Below are 20,737 nucleotides of genomic sequence, written 5' to 3'. Positions count from 1 at the left end.
TTGACAAGTGATCCTGTTTTGTATTTTTTTTTAGGGGGGAGGGGCAGTGCTGCCTCTTCTGTATTCTCTGCTGTACACACAGAGGCTCCTCTTTATAAGAGCCGGGCTGGATGCCAGTCACAGAGCTCTGTACAGTACTTGTTACTGCAGGAACATTCTGCTGGTAACAGATCCTCTTTGTGGCCGGTCTGCTCTGAGTGACAAGGGCTTCACTTTGTTATAGCGAGGGAGCACTGCCTTACAGCACCAGCCACTCCCCTCCCCTCTGTGCTCAGCTCCGGCCCGGTGCTCATGCCCTGCCTGTAATGGAGCGGCACCTCGCTCCCAGCCTCCGATCCCTCTGGGAAGGGGGCACGACTGGCCTCTCACTCATAGCAGGATGCTGGCCATGTAGGGGAGAATCCCCTGTGCCCATTCACTTGCTGCAGCCCCAGAATGAAAGCAGAGAACACATTTTGTCTTGGGTTTTTTATTCCCCCCCCCCCCCCAAGAGAGGGTTGGCTGGCAGAATCCCAGCGAGATGGCTGTCACTGGACCAAAGCAGGGCACTGCCAGTGCCCGAAGCCCTGCACAGTGGCTTTGGCTGAAGGGACTGGGCAGAATGTGCCCCCCAATAGGGCAGTGGAGAAACCGAGACCACCCCACCAGCTGCAATCAGAAAGTGAACCTCTAATTGCACGCGGAGACTTTGCTTTTCCCCGTCAGGAATTCAGAGCTGGGGCCGCGCATACTAATAGGAGGCAGCGGGCGCCTGCATTTACATAGCGGGGTCGGTGCACAGCCCTCCTGCATCCCCCCTGCCCCGGACTGGCTGGGAATACTTAAAGACCATCGACCCGATGCAAGGAGTGATGGGCAGCAGCACAGGGGCGAGCTGCCCCCCGAGGCCTAACCTCTGGACGGACTGCAGCTATTGGTGTAAAAGGATGCAATTAGCCGAGTGCCAACCTGCTGCCCGGAGAACAAAACGGCCATTTCCCCTTCACGTCCCGCATCCTCCGTCACCCCCACCCTCCTGCCTTTCAAATGCCCTTCTCCCGAGAGAAAGACGCGGCCCCCGGGCCGCCCCCCCCCGGCGCGACGGCGGGAAGCCGCCTGTCTCTTTAAAAAGCCCGCACTGTCAGAATGAAACTCGCCTGGTTTTTCCTCTTCTCTTTAATGCTAACGATCATCTGCTGAGCACAGTTTTATTACCCGATGGGATTCCCCGAACAGACCAGCAGCCGTTCAAGGCTGATTTTGTTGGTTTTTGTGTCTTTAAGCGCAGAGGCAATCTTTGGCACGGGCCATTAAGTGAAAGCTGGCCCCTGGCCCCGAGCGCCACTCCAGGAGCCGTCCATCCTCCCCGGCGGAGAGATGCCGGCCCCCACCCCCTGCTCTCCGGAGGGTCCTCAGTCCGGAGGAGGCTGCCTGTGACATTAAAGGCAATTGCTTCTCCCGAGCCTTGCGAACATGCAAAAGCCATTAGGCAGGAAGATTTACGGGCTTTGTTCAGTATCGGGAGCCAACAGAAGGGGACCAATTCACCATCTGCATGTTTTCCTAATACTATAATAACCATATGAGCTCTTTGGGGAAGGGAAGGAGGGGAGGGGGCTGCTTCTGATGTCTTCCCTTGCACACAGCACTGGCCATAAATAATAAAACGACATTTAAACAAGTCATAACAAGGATGGAGCAAAAGGCTTTCCTCCCAGTTTTACCTGCCGCGTTCCCCCACTCTCTCTCCAGATAATTTATAAGCGGTCTCATCCCATTGCAGTGCAAAAAAAAAAAAAAAAACCGCCCCCAGCCCCCCTTCCCAACACCGGCCTGATCCGGCTCTCGCATAATAAAAGGAGAAGAAAACAAGACTGGAGAAAAAAAATGTGCTACTGCGATGGAGCGATTGCATGAATGAATGAATGAATGAATGCTGTATCGTTCATTACTCGTTACACCTGCCTTGCCCCAAGCCTGGACTGATCAGGTTACACCGGGGGTAAGTCATGGGACGAAAGAAAGGCAGGTACACACCTAGAAGCCCTGCACGCCATACCACACCGCCTACTCTGGAGTAAAAGGGAAAGCACAGCGCCGACCTCTTGCCCCAAACACAATCTCGTCTTCTCCGTTTTGTAACCTACAACAAGCCTACAACGAGCTTCCTCGGGCACTTGATGTAATAACCCCGTGCACTGCATAGATAATACAGAGCCCCCGATTTGCGAGAGGATCGTCCCTGCTGTGATTCTCTGCTTCCGCCTGTCAAGCTGCACAGATCGGATCCCGGGAAGAGCGAGCCCGCCGCCGTCCTCCCCCGCCGGCACCCAGATTCAATGTCACTTTAATGAAAGCCGCACACAGGCGAAGGGCGCGAGAGGGCGCGACGCAGGCAGGTCCCCCGTGTCCCCGCTCCGTGCTGACAGCCAGCCCTGGGGCTAAGACCCCCCTCCTCCCCCGGCTCCAGAATCACAAGGTGAGGACGCGATCCCGTACATCTAGGAGCTGCCATCAGGCGCCCCTCGCATCCGCAAGACGATCACCCCCTAACCGCAGGGGGGGGGGGCAGCTCAAGAGCCGGGCACCTACCTCTGCCGGCGGCGGCGGTGAGCAGCAGCAGGAGGCCGGCGGCACGGATAGCATCCCCCGCGAAGCCTGCAGCCATGGAGCCTGGGTCTCCGGCACTCGCCCTCTGCCTGCACAGCGATGCCTTCCCGTCGCACCTGCACTTCCCCAGTCTCTGCATTAATGTATGCAAATGAGATACGCAGGAGGGGCGGTGCCAGCCGCCCAGCTCAGGCCAACGGCCGCGCTAGAGGGAGGGAAGTGTTTACAAGTCCCATGCGGGAGACGAGGTTTAAAGGGGTGGCCGGCTGCTCCGGTTCCTGCCAATTAGCAGAAAGAGCTCCTGTTTCTTGCCCACGACGGGTTTTCAGGTGACTGAGAGGGCCCGGAGTGAGGCCGAAGGGGCTGTTTTCCCCTTGCTTTGGACTCCGTAGATTGCGTGCAACCTGAATGAATGGCGAAGGACAGTCACTCGGTCACCAACCATCCTTCAGATTTGCAAATCATAGCTTTCTTTTTGTCAAAAAAACAAAAACAAACAGATGCCGTTCTCCTTTTTTTTGTTGTTGCATGCAAGGGGGTCAAGAACTTGATTTAGGTAGCTGCTATCCTGCACCAAAATATATCGCTAACCTGAATTAAAAAAAAAAAAGAAGATATGACTTTCATATCTTCTGCAGAGGTCAGTAAGGGCAAAGACAGATAAGCAAAATCAGTGTCAGACTTCTCAATTTACCTTAGAGGGAGCGTGAGAGAGAGGGACAGAGCTCTGCCTTCTCCCCCAGAGAGAGAAATCAGGAATCGATCGCTTATTTCCTCACCCGGAGGAAAATACAGAGGAGACAGAATCCACCCCCTCCTTCAGACAGAGAGAAATCAGGGGAAGATCGCGCACCCCCCGCCCCCCCCCCCCCCCAGATGCCCACACCCTACCACAGAGAGAAAGAAATCAGGGAAAGATCCCTCCCACCTCTCCCAGAAACAGAAAGTGGGATGGAGCCCTCGACTCTCCATCAAAGGGAGAAATCAGAGACAAATCCCTGGCCCTTTCCTAGAGAGGGACACAGCCCTCAACTCTCCCCCAGAAAGAGAGAAATCAGGGGACAGATCGATCTCCCAGAAAATAAAAAAGAAACCAGGGAGAGAATGGATCTTACACCTCCAACCAATGAAAGGCGACCTTTCCGCTGTCCTTGGGTGGCAGGTAGGATGCTGCTCCGACAGACCTGAGTCCTCTTGAAGCAGGAGGCCTTGCTGGAGAGTGCTGCATATAACACTGCAGCAGAAGCATCTTTGGGGAGGGCAGAGGGATCTACAGTTACAAGAGCAGTTCAGTGGCTCAAAAACAAACTGGAAATATCCTCCTACCCTAATGACCCAAGCTTTATTTCATTTTATAAGTCGCTTTTTCAGTAAGCACAAAGCCATGTACAACATCCATCAAATGCAATAAATCACATGCGTAATAATAAAGACAAGAAACAAGTCTACAAAGCTGTAAATACATGCTAAATATTCTAAAGCCTTGTAAGGCAGGTATCTCCAGTGCCACCAACTTGCTATATTAACAAAACATAAATCTAAAAATAGTCAGGGAGACCTTTAGAAGACCTTTTCTGATAATGGGGTTGAATGCTGACATCAGTGTGTCTGTGACACCTGGGACTGTCCTACAGTAGTTAACTTTGCAGCGGGATTTTTACGATTACTCTTGCTGTCTCTGCATCAGTTGTGCCACCTTCAGTGTGGGTTTGATTGCTGGGGGGGGGGGGGGGGGGGCAGAGCAGAGAACGGGAAGCGGCTGATTATGGCTAGTGGCAAGGCTTATGATTGTGAGAACTTGGAAAAAGCTGCAGTCCCTCTCTCTGTCCACTTGGCTGGGAGATAAAATCTGGGATGTAGCAGTGATGGATATGACTTGGGACAGGAAAGAGGAAGGCTCATCAATTTTAGGTCATTTGGGATTCATTTCTTAATTTGGGGCTTTATATATTAAGCATTTTTCTCCCGAGACACAAAATGTGAGAAAACCTTTGGTAAATAGGCCCTTTGTTAGAAACTGGCGTAGACATTACCCAGACCCTTGGGTCCTTTGAATGTCTCTTGAAGGTCAGGGCAGCGCACATTTGGACAGAAATTTGAACAAAGTACGTGCTTCTGTGAAATACTGAATGCGTTATTTGCTTTTGTTATTTTGATTCTAAAAATTTAAAGTAATATCCACGGTTCCTTTGTGTTTGGGATATAAATTATTTTTTTTATCCTTAATAAGGAGAATTCTGCTGTTCTTGTTTTTTTCTGATGTCTAGAAATGATACAATTATTGAAAAAATTACTGCAGTTGTTTGTTGACTTAGCAGCTGTCAGTGATACAATAAACCTCTGACAACTTTTTACAAGGTCTTGGAAATGACAAAAGATCTATATCTCATGGAGCTGATACAAACCTTACTGTAAAAACAGACAGTTCTTTGTCAAAGAAGATGGGGAACAAAGCAGATGGATGTGACAGATCAACAGCTTTTAACAAGGCAGTGTGTGTGTTTCTAGTACTCTTATATTGTATTCCTACTAATGACCAAACAGCCAACCAGTATAAAAAGAGAACTTTTTGCCTATGCTGTCGACTTTTGTACAACATCTTGAATCTCTGGCTGAGAAGAGGTTGAAAAAATCCTTAAGGCATTAATCACATTAGCTTTGCATTACACTGGGAGCTATTTGTCTGCCAACCTAGTAAAAATACAAATAAGTGAATTTCATCTGAACAAATTGAGGGACCAATGCAATATCATGTGCTCAGGCTAGTGCACGGGTTAGCCTGTGATTGGCTGCGCGTTTTGGACGTGCTAGGCTAACGTCCGATGCAAAAAGGGGATTAGCGTGTCCAAAACGCATGTCCAAACATATTCATAGCTAATAGTGTTCATTACATGTAAATGCCAAGTAGATGAAGCTATTAGCTATTGCCCTGTTGCAAAAAATCAACATGCACCCAACGCGCACATTTTTACATGCTGAAATTAATGCCAGTCCCAGAGCTGGTGTTAAGTCCTGAAACACATCAAGGGCTCAAAAAAGCAGAAATTATTGCTTTTCTGTGGTTCCTCCTATTTAGTATCACCCCAATACTAAGTAGGAGGAACCACAGGAAGCAGTATGAAAAAAAAAATCTTGATGACAGTCAGGTTAGGAAAACGGGTGCTCAGTTTACAAAAGTCTTTTTTCCTAACCCATGTTCTATATGGGAGAGATCCACACATGCTATGCATCTTCACCCCACTCTGGGTAAGTATGTTCTGTATGGAAAAGATCCACACACACTATGCATCTTCACCCCACTCTGGGTAAGTATGTTCTATATGGGAGATATCCGCACACGCTATGCATCTTCACCCCACTCTGGGTAAGTATGTTCTATATGGGAGAGAACGGCAAACGCTATACATCTTCACCCCATTCTGGGTAAGTATGTTCTATATGGGAGATATCCGCACACGCTATGCATCTTCACCCCACTCTGGGTAAGTATGTTCTATATGGGAGAGATCCACACACACTATGCATCTTCACCCCACTCTGGGTAAGTATGTTCTGTATGGAAAAAATCCGCACACTCTATGTAGCTTCACCCCACTCTGGGTAAGTATGTTCTATATGGGAGATATCCGCACACGCTATGCATCTTCACCCCACTCTGGGTAAGTATGTTCTATATGGGAGAGAACGGCAAACGCTATACATCTTCACCCCATTCTGGGTAAGTATGTTCTATATGGGAGATATCCGCACACGCTATGCATCTTCACCCCACTCTGGGTACGTATGTTCTATATGGGAGATATCCGCACCCGCTATGTATTTTCACCCCACTCTGGATAAGTATGTTCTGTATGGGACACATCGGTACACACTATGCATATTCACCCCAGTCTGGGTAAGTATGTTCTATATGGGAGAGATCCACACATGCTATGCATCTTCACCCCACTCTGGATAAGTATGTTCTGTATGGGACACATCCATACACACTATGCATCTTCACACCACTCTGGGTAAGTATGTTCTGTATGAAAAAGATCCACACATGCTATGCACACCACTCTGGGTATGTTCTATATGAGAGAGATCCACACACGCTATGCATCTTCACCCCACTCTGGGTAAGTATGTTCTGTATGGGAGACATCCGCATCTTCACACCACTCTAAGTTCTATATGAGAGAGATGCTATGCCTCTTCAGCCCACTCTGGGTAAGTATATTCTATATGGGAGAGATCCACACATGCTATGCCTCTTCAGCCCACTCTGGGTAAGTATATTCTATATGGGAGAGATCCGCACATGCTATGCATCTTCACCCCACTCTGGGTAAGTATGTTCTATATGGGAGATATCCGCACACACTATGCATCTTCACCCCACTCTGGCTAAGTATGTTCTGTATGGAAGATATCTGCACACGCTATGCATCTTCACCCCACTCTGGGTAAGTATGTTCTATATGGGGGAGAACGACACATGCTGTGCATCTTCACCCTATGATGGGTGTGTTCTATATGGGAGAGATCTGCACATGCTATGCATCTTCACCCCACTCTGGGTAAGTATGTTCTGTATGGAAAAGATCCACACACTATGCACCTTCACCCCACTCTGGGTATGTTCTATATGAGAGAGATCCACACACGCTATGCATCTTCACCTCACTCTGGGTAAGTATGTTCTGAATGGGAGACATCCGCACATGCTATGCATCTTCACACCACTCTGGGTAAGTTTGTTCTATATGAGAGAGATCCACACACGCTATGCATCTTTACCCTATGATGGGTAAGTGTGTTCTATATGGGAGAGATCCACACATGCTATGCCTCTTCAGCCCACTCTGGGTAAGTATATTCTATATGGGAGAGATCCACACATGCTATGCATCTTCACCCCACTCTGGGTAAATATGTTCTATATGGGAGATATCCGCACACGCTATGCATCTTCACCCCACTCTGGGTAAGTATGTTCTGTATGGGAGACATCCACACACGCTATGCATCTTCACCCCTCTCTGGGTAAGTATGTTCTGAATGGAGATATCTGCACACGCTATGCATCTTCACCCCACTCTGGGTAAGTATGTTCTATATGGAGGAGAACGACACATGCTGTGCATCTTCACCCTATGATGGGTGTGTTCTATATGGGAGAGATATGCTCATGCTATGCATCTTCACCCACTCTGGGTAAGTATGTTCTATATAGGAGAGATCCGCACACACTATGCATCTTCACCAATTCTGGGTAAGTATGTTCTATATGGGAGATATCCGCACACACTATGCCTCTTCAGCCCACTCTGGGTAAGTATGTTCTTTATGGGAGATATCCGCACACTCTATGCCTCTTCAGCCCATTCTGGGTAAGTATATTCTATATGGGAGAGATCCGCACAAACTATACATCTTCACCCACTCTGGATAAGTATGTTCTATATGGGAGATATCCACGCAGTATGTTCTATATAGGAGAGATCCGCACACACTATGCATCTTCACCAACTCTGGGTAAGTATGTTCTATATGGGAGAGATCCGCACATGCTATGCCTCTTCAGCCCACTCTGGGTAAGTATATTCTATAAGGGAGAGATCCACACATGCTATGCATCTTCACCCCACTCTGGGTAATTGTGTTCTATATGAGAGAGATTTGCACACGCTATGCATCTTTACCCTATGATGGGTAAGTGTATTCTATAAGGGAGAGATCCACACATGCTATGCCTCTTCAACCCACTCTGGGTAAGTATATTCTATATGGGAGAGATCCGCACATGCTATGCATCTTCACCCCACTCTGGGTAAGTATGTCCTATATGGGAGATATCCGCACACGCTATGCATCTTCACCCCAGTCTGGGTAAGTGTGTTCTATCTGAGAGAGAATCTCACACGCTATGCATCTTCACCCTATGATGGGTAAGTGTGTTCTATATGGGAGATATCCGCACATGCTGTGCCTCTTCAGCTGACTCTGGGTAAGTATATTCTATACGGGAGAGATCCGCACATGCTATGCATCTTCACCCCAACCTGGGTAAGTGTGTTCTATATGAGAGAGATTTCCACACACTATGCATCTTCACCCTATGATGGGTAAGTGTGTTCTATATGGGAGATATCCGCACACGCTATGCATCTTCACCCTATGATGGGTAAGTAAGTATATTCTATAAGGGAACAATCCACATGTGCTAAACATTTTCATCCCATTCTGAGTAAGCATGCCTGGTATAGGAGCACTCTGCACAAGGACCTCCATCCCATTTTGCACAATACCCGCTGAGGCATTGCTTGGTGTCTGAAGCATGCCAGGCTAAATGGTATTTGTCTACTGGCTAGGACTGCCCTGCCTGATTTGAGAAACTGAAGGTGAGAGGCACCAGCTGTATGACCAGCCTGCAGTATACAAGCAACTGAAGTCATGCAGGATTATAGATGTGGAAGAAGAAAATAAAATAACTGCTTGCGGAAGACTGAATGGACATTCTGTTAGCCTACCACATGGGGCTGGTGAACCATGGTGATGATGGTGATGTCTCAACCACTCGGTCTGCACCGGAGTGGGACGCTGATGAGGAAGTGATTCAGTCATCTGTGACGGCGGCATCCACCCCAGACAAAGCAGCACCCGCTAAGGTGCCTGCTGCTGGAAGAGGCATGCACGGCAGATGACCTGACAGAGCACAAGAAACAAGCTGCAGCTTGTGTGACAAAACAGTCAGACATGGTGTAAAGACACACAGAGTTATGCTTGAAGCTGGCAGGTGAATAACAGCTGTCTGGGTCAGGACGATACAGGATAAGGATCTGGGTTAGATGAACTCGAAGCAGTGCTCTGTAATCACACAGAGAGAAAAGGCACATGGCTTAATGTGTTGCACACTCAGGACCGGATTTAAGATTGTGGCACTCATAGACAGAGGACCAGGCATGGGGGTTTTTTCCCCTAGAATTCAGGCAGCAGGGAGTGTCCTAGATTTTGGACACCTTCAGAATTTGGCAACCTAGGCACATACCTCTTCCAAAATCTGGCCCTGGGCACGCTGCACTCCCTCCCACCCTTTTAGCCTGGCTAACCCCTCTCCACCTCACCAATGGGTAAAGATAACTAACCTCAGCTGATCAATTTGAAGTGTAAAGTTCATAGTTTGTTTTTGGTTTTTTTTCATGAAAACTATCATGTTCAGACCCGTTTGGGATCTCCTCTAGTTGGCCCTAGTCTAGAATCTGTGATTGGCCATTAGGAGTGGAGCAAACCACCCTTGTGCGGTGGCTGCAGTGGCAAGGTGCAGGTGGAATTAGAGATCAATGAGACATTTGTGTTTTCAGTTAGAGGAGAGGGGAAGTGTTTTGTTTCTTCCCCTATTCCTGGTGGGCTAAGCACGGCTCTGGCTTCACAGGATAGGACGGAGACACTTACTTTGCTAGATCACAAGCTGGCTGGTGCCGGAAGAAATTAGCACCTACCTTTGGGTCGGCGCTAATTTTGGAAAGTAAAATGTGCGGCTTGGCTGCACATTTTACTTTCTGTATCCCGTGCGCATACCTAATAGGGCCATCAACATGCATTTGCATGTTGAGGGCGCTATTAGGTGCCGTGGGTTGGATGCGCGTTTTCCTCCCCTTACTGAATAAGGGGTAAGGGAAAACGCGCGTCCAAGAGCAGGCACTGTACTGTATTGGCCTGTAAGTCTGGTCAAGTCAAAGATGGCTATAGTTATCCAGCTAACTTTAAGATAGCCGGCTATGTTCAGTAGTGTGCCTGCACTATTGAATATACTTCCAGCTGGATACATTTATCCAGCTAACTTTGCTATCCAGACTCTGTCTGAATATGGACCTCTCTATGTTTAGTGAATCTGAGTGTTCTTGAGTGATTTTGGTTTTTGGTTTCATAAGGAAGTTTTTGCTACCCTTCCTATCCAGGAGTGAGGAGAAAGATTCAATATGCTATCTGAGAGGAGAATTGGGAGTAAGAGGATTTCCACCTGGAGACCCCCACCAGAGTTTTTGTCCTTGGAGGAGAATAGAAGGCATCTGTGACTTCAAGTATTTTGTTTCTGAGCTGGAACTGAAGAATCAGTTTAAGCTAAGGGATCCATTTCCCTGAAGGGTAGGATCTCCCAGGATCCAGATACTGAGGAATACATTTACAGACAAATATGTTTGGAGATGGATGTTACGTATGAAAATGCAGTTTTTCTATCAATGATTGTTCCTCGTAACCAATTATATAATATATAAATATGCTTACAGGAATAATAACAGTAAATTAATAAATGTAACCTTTATTACAAAAAAACATAGATCTACAAACATGTTAAAAAGTCCAATATCAAAAATCCTATTAGAAAAAGCCTTTGTTCCCTTGTATTCTTAGGTATACTATCAATCTCACTCTTTCCTCTTTCTACCTTCTTTTTTGGATGTTTCTATTAAGAGAATCATTAAATCCAATGAATATTTGTTCAAAAACACAGTAAAAGTCTTCATCATCATTATACATCTTAGGTTCTTTTATAATCCGCAGTCCACAGGGAATCCTCTTAACTCTGCAATATTCTAGCAATGTTGCATAATATAATTCTGTACTAATTTGTCTTCTTTCAGTAATGTAAGCTCAATGGCTCTGTTTGGTTTTCTGGTTTTATTTGCAGGGTTTTTTTTGTTGTTGTTGCCTCTCTGTGTTCTTTGTTCACCTATATGTGAGGCATCATGGCATTTGTTCCTTGGGAAGCCGTGTTGAGTTTTGGTGATGATCATCTCAATGACCCTCCGTTGCTCACAGAAGATAGCGGATGCTCAGTGTACAGGGTACGGTGGAGGCTTGAAATAGCCATTAGCAGAGCTGCAACTAAAACTGGGGCAGAATTTAAGCTGCCTGGGACAGATATAGAGCGCGGGTAGATGGGGGAGTACTAAGAAGAAATGGGGAAGTGGAGGGAAGGTGCCTGGTTATAAACGTAATCTATATTCCCAGGCCTGGATTTGCCAGAAGGCATATTAGGCCTGTGCCTAGGGCAGTACAAATTTGGGGGGGAGGGGCAGCAAGCCTGCTGAAGATTTGCTGCCTCCCAGCTGAGGTGAATCTCTCTCAGCAGAGAACAACCCCTCTGCTTCTTGTCCCTTCCCCCTCTCCTCCCAGGTAGCATGCAATGAAGGTGGTGAGGCTGGAGCAGGCAGTAGAGCAATGAAAGTTCAGTCTGTCATTCAGGGGCAGGAGAGGAGGGGTGAGCCTGGAGTTGACAGAGCAAAGGCAGATACTTTTGAGGAGGCTAGGAGGGGATCACTAGGAGTTTAGGAGAGGAGCTGAAGTGAGATGGGTGGGCTAGGGGCATGTATCTGTGTGAGAGAGAAGGGACTGGTGCTGTGTGTGTGTGTGTGTGTGTGCGCGTGTGTGTGTGTAAGAGAGAAAGTAGGGGCTGGTGCTGTGTGTGTGTGAGAGAGAGAAGGGACTGGTGCTGTGTGTGTGTGAAAGAGAGAAGGGACTAGTGCTGAGTGTGTGTGTGTGTGTGTGTGTGTGTGTAAGAGAGAAGGGACTAGTGCTGAGTGTGTGTGTGTGTGTGTGTGAAAGAGAGAAGGGACTAGTGCTGAGTGTGTGTGTGTGAGAGAGAAGGGACTGGTGCTGTATGTGAGAGAGAAGGGACTGGTGCTGTGTGTGAGAGAGAACGGACTAGTGCTGAGTGTGTGTGTGTGTGTGTGTGTGTGTGAAAGAGAGAAGGGACTAGTGCTGAGTGTGTGTGTGTGAGAGAGAAGGGACTGGTGCTGTATGTGAGAGAGAAGGGACTGGTGCTGTGTGTGAGAGAGAAGGGACTGGTGCTGTGTGTGTGTGTGTGCGCGTGTGTGTGTGTAAGAGAGAAAGTAGGGGCTGGTGCTGTGTGTGTGTGAGAGAGAGAAGGGACTGGTGCTGTGTGTGTGTGTGTGTGTGTGTGTGAAAGAGAGAAGGGACTAGTGCTGAGTGTGTGTGTGTGTGTGTGTGTGTGTAAGAGAGAAGGGACTAGTGCTGAGTGTGTGTGTGTGTGAAAGAGAGAAGGGACTAGTGCTGAGTGTGTGTGTGTGAGAGAGAAGGGACTGGTGCTGTATGTGAGAGAGAAGGGACTGGTGCTGTGTGTGAGAGAGAAGGGACTAGTGCTGAGTGTGTGTGTGTGTGTGTGTGTGTGTGTGTGTAAGAGAGAAGGGACTAGTGCTGAGTGTGTGTGTGTGTGTGTGTGTGTGTGAAAGAGAGAAGGGACTAGTGCTGAGTGTGTGTGTGTGAGAGAGAAGGGACTGGTGCTGTATGTGAGAGAGAAGGGACTGGTGCTGTGTGTGAGAGAGAAGGGACTGGTGCTGTGTGTGTGTGTGTGTGTGTGTGTATGTGTGAGAGAGAGATAAGGGACTGGTGCTGTGTGTGTGTGTGTGTGAAGGAGGGAAGGGACTGGTGCTGTGTGTGTGAAAGAGAGAAGGGACTGGTGCTGTGTGTGTGTGTGAAAGAGAGAAGGGACTGGTGCTGTGTGTGTGTGTGTGTGTGTGTGTGTGTGTATGTGTGAGAGAGATAAGGGACTGGTGCTGTGTGTGTGTGTGTGTGAAGGAGAGAAGGGACTGGTGCTGTGTGTGTGAGAGAGAAGGGACTGGTGCTGTGTGTGAGAGAGAAGGGACTAGTGCTGAGTGTGTGTGTGTGTGTGTGTGTGTGTAAGAGAGAAGGGACTAGTGCTGAGTGTGTGTGTGTGTGTGTGTGTGAAAGAGAGAAGGGACTAGTGCTGAGTGTGTGTGTGTGAGAGAGAAGGGACTGGTGCTGTATGTGAGAGAGAAGGGACTGGTGCTGTGTGTGAGAGAGAAGGGACTGGTGCTGTGTGTGTGTGTGTGTGTATGTGTGAGAGAGAGATAAGGGACTGGTGCTGTGTGTGTGTGTGTGTGAAGGAGAGAAGGGACTGGTGCTGTGTGTGTGAAAGAGAGAAGGGACTGGTGCTGTGTGTGTGTGTGAAAGAGAGAAGGGATTGGTGCTGTGTTTGTGTTTGTGTGCATGCCAGATCAAGAGTAAGGTTAGAGGGGGATAGGAATGCAAGAGCTGGCAGGACTAAAGCATGGTAAGGACACCTCCCTTCTCCCCCTTCCCCACTACAATTCAGATTCTCCCCCTTTGATCTCAGATTCTACCCCCAGGTCCTGGAACCACAGGACCCCCCCCCCCCCCCCCCGAGCCTCTGGTCCCAGATCCTCCCTCCCCTGCCTTCCCTTTTCTCAATCCCAGAATCTCCCTTATTCCCTATCCCATATTCTTGATCCTCCCCCTGTTATTTTCCCCATCTCTCAGCCTCCCTTCTCTCCATCCCCAGTCTCTCCTCTTCTCCTCCTCATGTCTTTTTCTCCTTCCTTTCTTCACCCCATCTCTGGTCTTTTCTTTCTCTCTTTCTCTTCTGTCCATTCCAAGATCTTCTCCCCCTACTGATATCTCAGCTCTTTTTTTCTCACCCAGTTAAAACGAAATAAATTATACAGAGCTGGGAAAACAACTTTATTTTTAAAATATAATAACAAAAGATGGAGATGTTTGTCAATGTGTTTCAGAATTTTCTAATTTTTGCCACAGAATCTACCCTTGAGCTGCCGCAGGAAACTGAGGAGCTTGCACCTTAGATCTTGTCCAGTTTGGCCCATTGGGAGTGGGGGGCAATAGCACCCACAGAGTCTAGGGGCACAGAAACCTAACTCCATCGCTGTATATATTCCATCACATGGCATGTTAGACAGCCAAAAGGGAGAAGACAAAGCCAATTACTTTCCAGGATTCCCTGTTGGGGCATGGGGGGGTGGATTATTCTCCAAGGCCCTGAGTGTTGTTATTACAGTCTTTAATGGGGGCAATATTCAGCTGTTGAGTGGCTAGGCTAGTTAGTTGGATAACAATATCTGGTTAGCTAGCAGGGTTATATATAAACAGCTAACTTTAGGGCAGCCCAGATTTAGCCACTTACATTAACCGGCTAACTCTGCTTCTCCCCAGAACAGCCCCTGACTTATCAGACTAGAATTTAGCAGGATAAGCACTTCTATATACCCAGGTAAGCCATTTAGACGGATAACTATTACATTGTCTGTCTAAATGGTGTTTGAATATGGATCTCACATATTAACAGTGAAAAAATGCTGGACGTTAAATGTGGTTCCAACATAACTTTACTGATAATTGCTTGTAAGGTGAAATGAATGACAATTTACAAGTCCTTCTTCAATGCGGTCCATTACCTTAATCCTCTTTCAATAAATCTGTGACGCTGTACTGATGGCATTATCTGATATTTATTTCCACATTCCTATCCTAATTTCAGGGGCAGGTTGGGAGCTTCCTCCCAAACTGGTGGACATGACACTTGAATTAGTCTAGATGACATAATTCAAAGTCCCATTTCTCATGCCTTGATTCAGATGTCAAGAATAGGCTTCTTACCTCTTATTCAAACTGCTCCCAGCAGATCTTGATTTGGTAGTGATTACCACTAGATAGATGCCACTGTTCTCCTTTTTTTCTGTTCTCTCCTCCTTCCAGGATTGAATGAAGATCTATTCCTTGCACGATCCCTGAAGGATCTCTCTGGAAGAGAGACTCCTCTTCCAAAGATGGCAACTAAATTCCCTTGGCCGTGGGGAATTCAGTTAGCTGGCAAAGATAAAAAAAAAGAGTCCAAAATACAAACAAAAAGAAGGAAGGGTGGAGAAGAAATTCCTGCAAAATAATTGCAAGAGAGAGGAAATAATATTCCTTAAAAGTGAGAATGAGCCCCCCCCCCCTTCTACCTTTCCATATTCAGGCCTAAATTCATAAGGCCCAAAGAACCCTCGTTTAAAAACAAGAAAAAAACAAAACCAGGAGCAGGAACAACAACATCCTGCGTCCTAAGACGTCCAAGTAAAAATCCACATCCTCTCTAGATGTGTTATGGTTATTGGTGTTTGGGTAGATCTTTGGACACTGTGGCAGCTGACCACGCCCACACGGGGGGGGGGGGGCAGTCCTGTGAGGGACCACAGTGTCAGGCTAAACTCCGGACAGACAAACACAGATTTGAATCCTTTATTAAGCAGTATATGGAATCACCAGAGATGGCAGTAGAGAGTAGTTGTTGTAGAGCCGGCTGGGCGCAGCTCTCACAGGACGCTGAAACAGCGGATCCTCTGTAGGCAGTGCTGTAGTGGAAAGAAACTGAGAGTTATGAGCACACAATAAGATTAGCATTCAGAGTCCCAAGTAGAATAGGAGAGCTCCGAGACAGGAAGAGCAGGCCCTCGAAGAGCGAGTACCTGATCCCTTAGATCAGAGAGACTTGGTAGCGTTGTACTCACTAACAGTACCAGAGATTCCACTAGACGAGAGGTCTGGCACGGGAGCAGAGGGCAGGCCCTTGAGGAGCGAGTACCTGATTCCGGCGAAGCAGTACTGTAGAGAGAGATGTCTTCTGTACTCACTGATGGTGACTGTAGTTTAGTTCTTCCAAGTAGGATAGAGGTTTCAGGCAGCGACACAGGGAACATGGGCCCTCGAGGAGCAAGTACCGGTTTCCTGATAGCACCTGAACGAAGCAGAGAGGCCCTCGAGGAGCGGGTACCCCGTTAGTGATCCCGAAGGGTAGTAAGAGTTCCAGATAGAGCTGGAGTGGCAGAGTAGCTTAGAAACGGAGAGTGAATCCCATCTGTACGAATTTCATTGCTAACTCAACGAGCTAGCGAATGCTGTAGGCAGATATACCCTGGAGTCGTGATGTCAGAACAGGGGGACGCCCCTGAGGTTCGCACCAATGTGGAAATAAAGATGAGGATGGCGTGCGCGCGCGCGCCATAGAGGTACCTTGAAGGAGAATGGCAGGAGGCAGCACCAAAGCCAGTTCGGGGACGCCGGAAAGGTCGGCAAGCAGACCCCGTGGCGGCCATCAGTCCAAGGTGAGCGGGAGGAGACGCAAGTAGAGAGAGGTAGGCAGGGCGAAGCCATCGAAGACCTATGGATGCAACAAGATGTTGCCTTCTTGTTTATCAGTAAGAAGCAACCAAAAATGCAGCCCACAAGGGGAAGCTGTAATCCACTTGAAATGCTCTATCTTTCCATACCCTAATGGCGTGGTCTTCTTACCCACAGGACAGAGGCGTCGTTGCATCAAGCTTCCAAGAGGAGGTAGGAAGGTCAGGCAACATGAAACAGCAAGAAGGCTATGATATATTCTTAGATATCATTGGAAGGGGGTGGCCAGTTTCTTAACATGACTTGGAAGCTGACTTGACTACAGTCCTTAGCTAGGAATAAGGAGTGGTGTGCTGCGTGTGGGCACATTTCTACAGCTGATAGCTGGGTGTTATTGTCTGTGCAGTGGATAGGGGTGGATCAGAGGAAAAGAAAGTGATGTCTGGAATACCAAGGACTGTCAGGCTTCTACTGCCAACTATAGACTGGGAAACTATAGCCCAATGAACCTGGCATTGGGGCTGGGCAAAATAGTAGACACACGCATCATTAAAAACAAGATTACTGACCACAAGATAGACATGGTTTAATGGATGCGAGTCAACATGGTCTTTGCAAAAGGCAGACTTGCCTTACCAATATACTATATATTTTTTTAAAGCTGGAAATAATCATGCGGATAAAGGTGAGTCAGTGGATATAGTGTATTTGGATTTTGTATTTGGATTTTCAGAATGTATTTGACAAAGTCCCTTATGAGACACTTCTCAGGAAATTGGAGATTACTGTGAATTGGGAGCTGGATAAAAGAAAGCTAAAGTAAATGGAAAGATGGAAGTAAATGGTCAGTTTTTGAAATGGAGAAAGGTGGAGTGCCTCAGGGATCTGTAGTGGGAACTGTACTATTCAGTATATTCATAAATGAGCTGGAAAAGGAAACAAGTGAGGTGATCACATTTTCAGATGACACAAAATTGTTTTGAGTTTTTAAAACAACTGCGGATTATGAAGAATTGGAGAAGGACCTTGGGAGACTAGGAGACTGGGCTTCTAAATGACAACTGCAATTTAATGTGGGCAAATGTAAAGTAATGCAGGCAGGGAAAAATTATCCCAACTACAGGTACACGATGCTGGGTTCCGTGTTAGGAAAAGGACCTCGGAGACCTCTTGGATAATACTTTGAACTCTTTGGCTCAGTGTGCAGCGGTGGTCAAAAAGGCACTCATAATGTTAGGAAATATTTATTGAGCAATTGAGAACAAAACCAAGACTATCATAATGCCCTGGAATAGATCTATGGTGCGACCACACCTTGAGTATTGTGTACAGTTCTGGTCGCCTCATCTCAAAAAAGACATAGCCATTATAGAAAAGGTACAGAGAAGAGTGATAAAAATGATAAAGGGGATGCCGTTATGGAGAAAAGCTAAACAGATTAAGGCTCTTTAGCTTGGAAAAGAGACAACTGAGAGGGGATATGATTGAGATTTATAAAATCACGAGTGGAATGGAATGGGTAAACAGGGAACAGTTATTTACTCTTTCAAATAATAGCAAGTGGCAGATTTAAAATGAATTGTAGGAAGTATTTTTTCACTCAGTGCACAATCAAGCTATGGAGTCTGTTGCCGGAGGACATGGTCAAAGCAACTAACGTAGTGGGGTTCAAAAGAGCACTGGACAAGTTCCTGAAGGAAACTTGTCCAACCAATTAGACTTGAGAAAGCCAGCGTTTATCCCTGGGAGTGAGATATGAGAAATAGATCAACTATTGGGGATCTGACAGGTACTTGTGACCAGGACTGGCCACTGTCAGAGACAAGATGCTGGGTTTGGTGGACCTTGGTCTGATCCAGCGTGGCACTTCTTATGTTCTTATGTCACAGCTAACACTTGTGAGATATTCTCAGCTGGAATAGTGAAGGTAGGAGCAGCCAGGCAGAGGAGCTGACAGTCGCTCAGCAGCGCATGGTTTGGAGAGAGGTATCTTTAAAGGATACTAATGATGCATTAGAATTAGGGCATCCCGACAGTGAGGTTCCAATAATTAGAAAAGTAGTCCAAGTGCCTGTAACTAAAAACTCACCTGAGCTAAAAAATTCTAACTTATCCCTATCAATTAAAAAGCAGAATAAAAATACAAACAAAAAACAAACTTTGAAATGTTTGTATGCTAATGCCAGAAGTCTAAGAAGTAAGATGGGAGAATTAGAATGTATAGCAGTAAATGATGACATAGACTTAATTGGCATCTCAGAGACATGGTGGAAAGAGGACAACCAATGGGACAGTGCTATACCGGGGTACAAATTATATCGCAATGACAGAGAGGAGCACTCAGGTGGAGGTGTGGCGCTTTATGTCCGGGATGGCATAGAGTCCAACAGGATAAACATCCTGCATGAGACTAAATACAAAATTGAATCTTTATGGGTAGAAATCCCTTGTGTGTCAGGGAAGACTACAGTGATAGGGGTATACTACCGTCCACCTGGTCAAGATGGTGAGATGGACAGTGAAATGCTAAGAGAAATTAGGGAAGCTAACTAAATTGGTAGTGCAGTAATAATGGGAGACTTCAATTACCCCAATATAGACTGGGTAAATGTATCATCGGGTCACACTAGAGAGATAACGTTCCTGGATGGAATAAATGATAGCTTTATGGAGCAATTGGTTCAGGAACCGACGAGAGAGGGAGCAATTTTAGATCTAATTCTCAGTGGAGCACAGGACTTGGTGAGAGAGGTAACGGTGGTGGGGCCGCTTGGCAATAGTGATCATAATATGATCAAATTTGATTTAATGACTGGAAAAGGAACAGTGTGCAAATCCAAGGCTCTCGTGCTAAACTTTCAAAAGGGAAACTTTGATAAAATGAGAAAAATTGTTAGAAAAAAACTGAAAGGAGCAGCTACAAAAGTAAAAAATGTCCAAGAGGCGTGGTCATTGTTAAAAAATACCATTCTAGAAGCACAGTTCAGATGTATTCTAGAGATGTGAATCGTGTCCTCGATCGTCTTAACGATCGATTTCGGCTGGGAGGGGGAGGGAATCGTATTGTTGCCGTTTGGGTGTGTAAAGTATCGTGAAAATCGTTAAAATCGTGAGCCGGCACACTAAAACCCCCTAAAACCCACCCCCGACCCTTTAAATTAAATCCCCCACCCTCCCGAACCCCCCCCAAATGCCTTAAATTACCTGGGGGTCCAGCGGCACACTAAAACACGGCACACTAAAACCCCCTAAAACCCACCCCGACCCTTTAAATTAAATCCCCCACCCAAATGCCTTAAATTACCTGGGGGTCCGTAGCCTTAAATTACCTCCATAGCGGCGGTCCGTAGCTAAATCGGGGGAAGGGGGAGAGCAGGAAAAGCGGCACACTAAATCGTGTAGTCTTCAGCCGGCGCCATTTTGCAAAATGGCCGCCGCAAAATGGCGACAGCCATAGACCAAAACGATTCGACGCAGGAGGTTGTTCCGGACCCCCGCTGGAATTTTGGCAAGTCTTGTGGGGGTCAGGAGGCCCCCCCCAAGCTGGCCAAAAGTTCCTGGGGGTCCAGCGGGGGTCCGTGAGCGATTTCCTGCCGCGAATCGTTTTCTGTACGGAAAATGGCGCCGGCAGGAGATCGACTGCAGGAGGTCGTTCAGCGGGGGTCCGGAAACCTCGCTGAACGACCTCCTGCAGTTGATCTCCTGCTGGCGCCATTTTCCGTACGGAAAATGGCGCCGGCCATACGCGTATGGCCGGCGCCATTATCCGTACGGAAAACGATTCGCGGCAGGAGATCGCTCCCGGACGCCCGCTGGACCCCCAGAGACTTTTGGCCAGCTTGGGGGGGCCTCCTGACCCCCACAAGACTTGCCAAAAGTCCAGCGGGGGTCCGGAAGCGACCTCCTGCGGTCGAATCGTGTTGGTCTATGGCCACCGCCATTTTGCGGCGGCCATTTTGCAAAATGGCGCCGGCTGAAGACAACACGCTTCAACATCAGGAGCCCGTTTCGGACCGCCGCTGGACCCCAGGGTACTTTAAGGCATTTGGGGGGGTTCGGGAGGGGGGGGATTTAATTTAAAGGGTCGGGGGTGGTTTTAGGGGGATTTAGTGTGCCGGTTTTCCTGCCCTCCCCCTTCCCCGATTTAATTTAAAGGGTCGGGGGTGGGTTTTAGGGGGATTTAGTGTGCCGGTTTTCCTGCCCT

At 47.4% G+C, this 20,737-nt stretch overlaps 1 protein-coding gene across 1 annotated transcript in view; it reads right to left on the bottom strand.

Moving 5' to 3' along the window:
* CADM4 (cell adhesion molecule 4) overlaps positions 1-2,706 on the bottom strand; it is a 300,944-nt gene extending 298,238 nt beyond the window's left edge. Inside the window, 1 exon segment of the mRNA XM_029577123.1 lies at positions 2,572-2,706. Within this exon segment, the coding sequence (XP_029432983.1) occupies positions 2,572-2,647 (76 nt within the window). The 5' untranslated portion in view covers positions 2,648-2,706.
* Positions 2,707-20,737: the final 18,031 nt, after the last annotated feature.

This window comes from Rhinatrema bivittatum, chromosome 14 (assembly GCF_901001135.1).
Source record: "Rhinatrema bivittatum chromosome 14, aRhiBiv1.1, whole genome shotgun sequence".
Classification (NCBI taxonomy): Eukaryota; Metazoa; Chordata; class Amphibia; order Gymnophiona; family Rhinatrematidae; genus Rhinatrema; species Rhinatrema bivittatum.
Note: the sequence above shows the minus strand (reverse complement) of the source record. Positions and strands in the feature narration are given on the sequence as shown.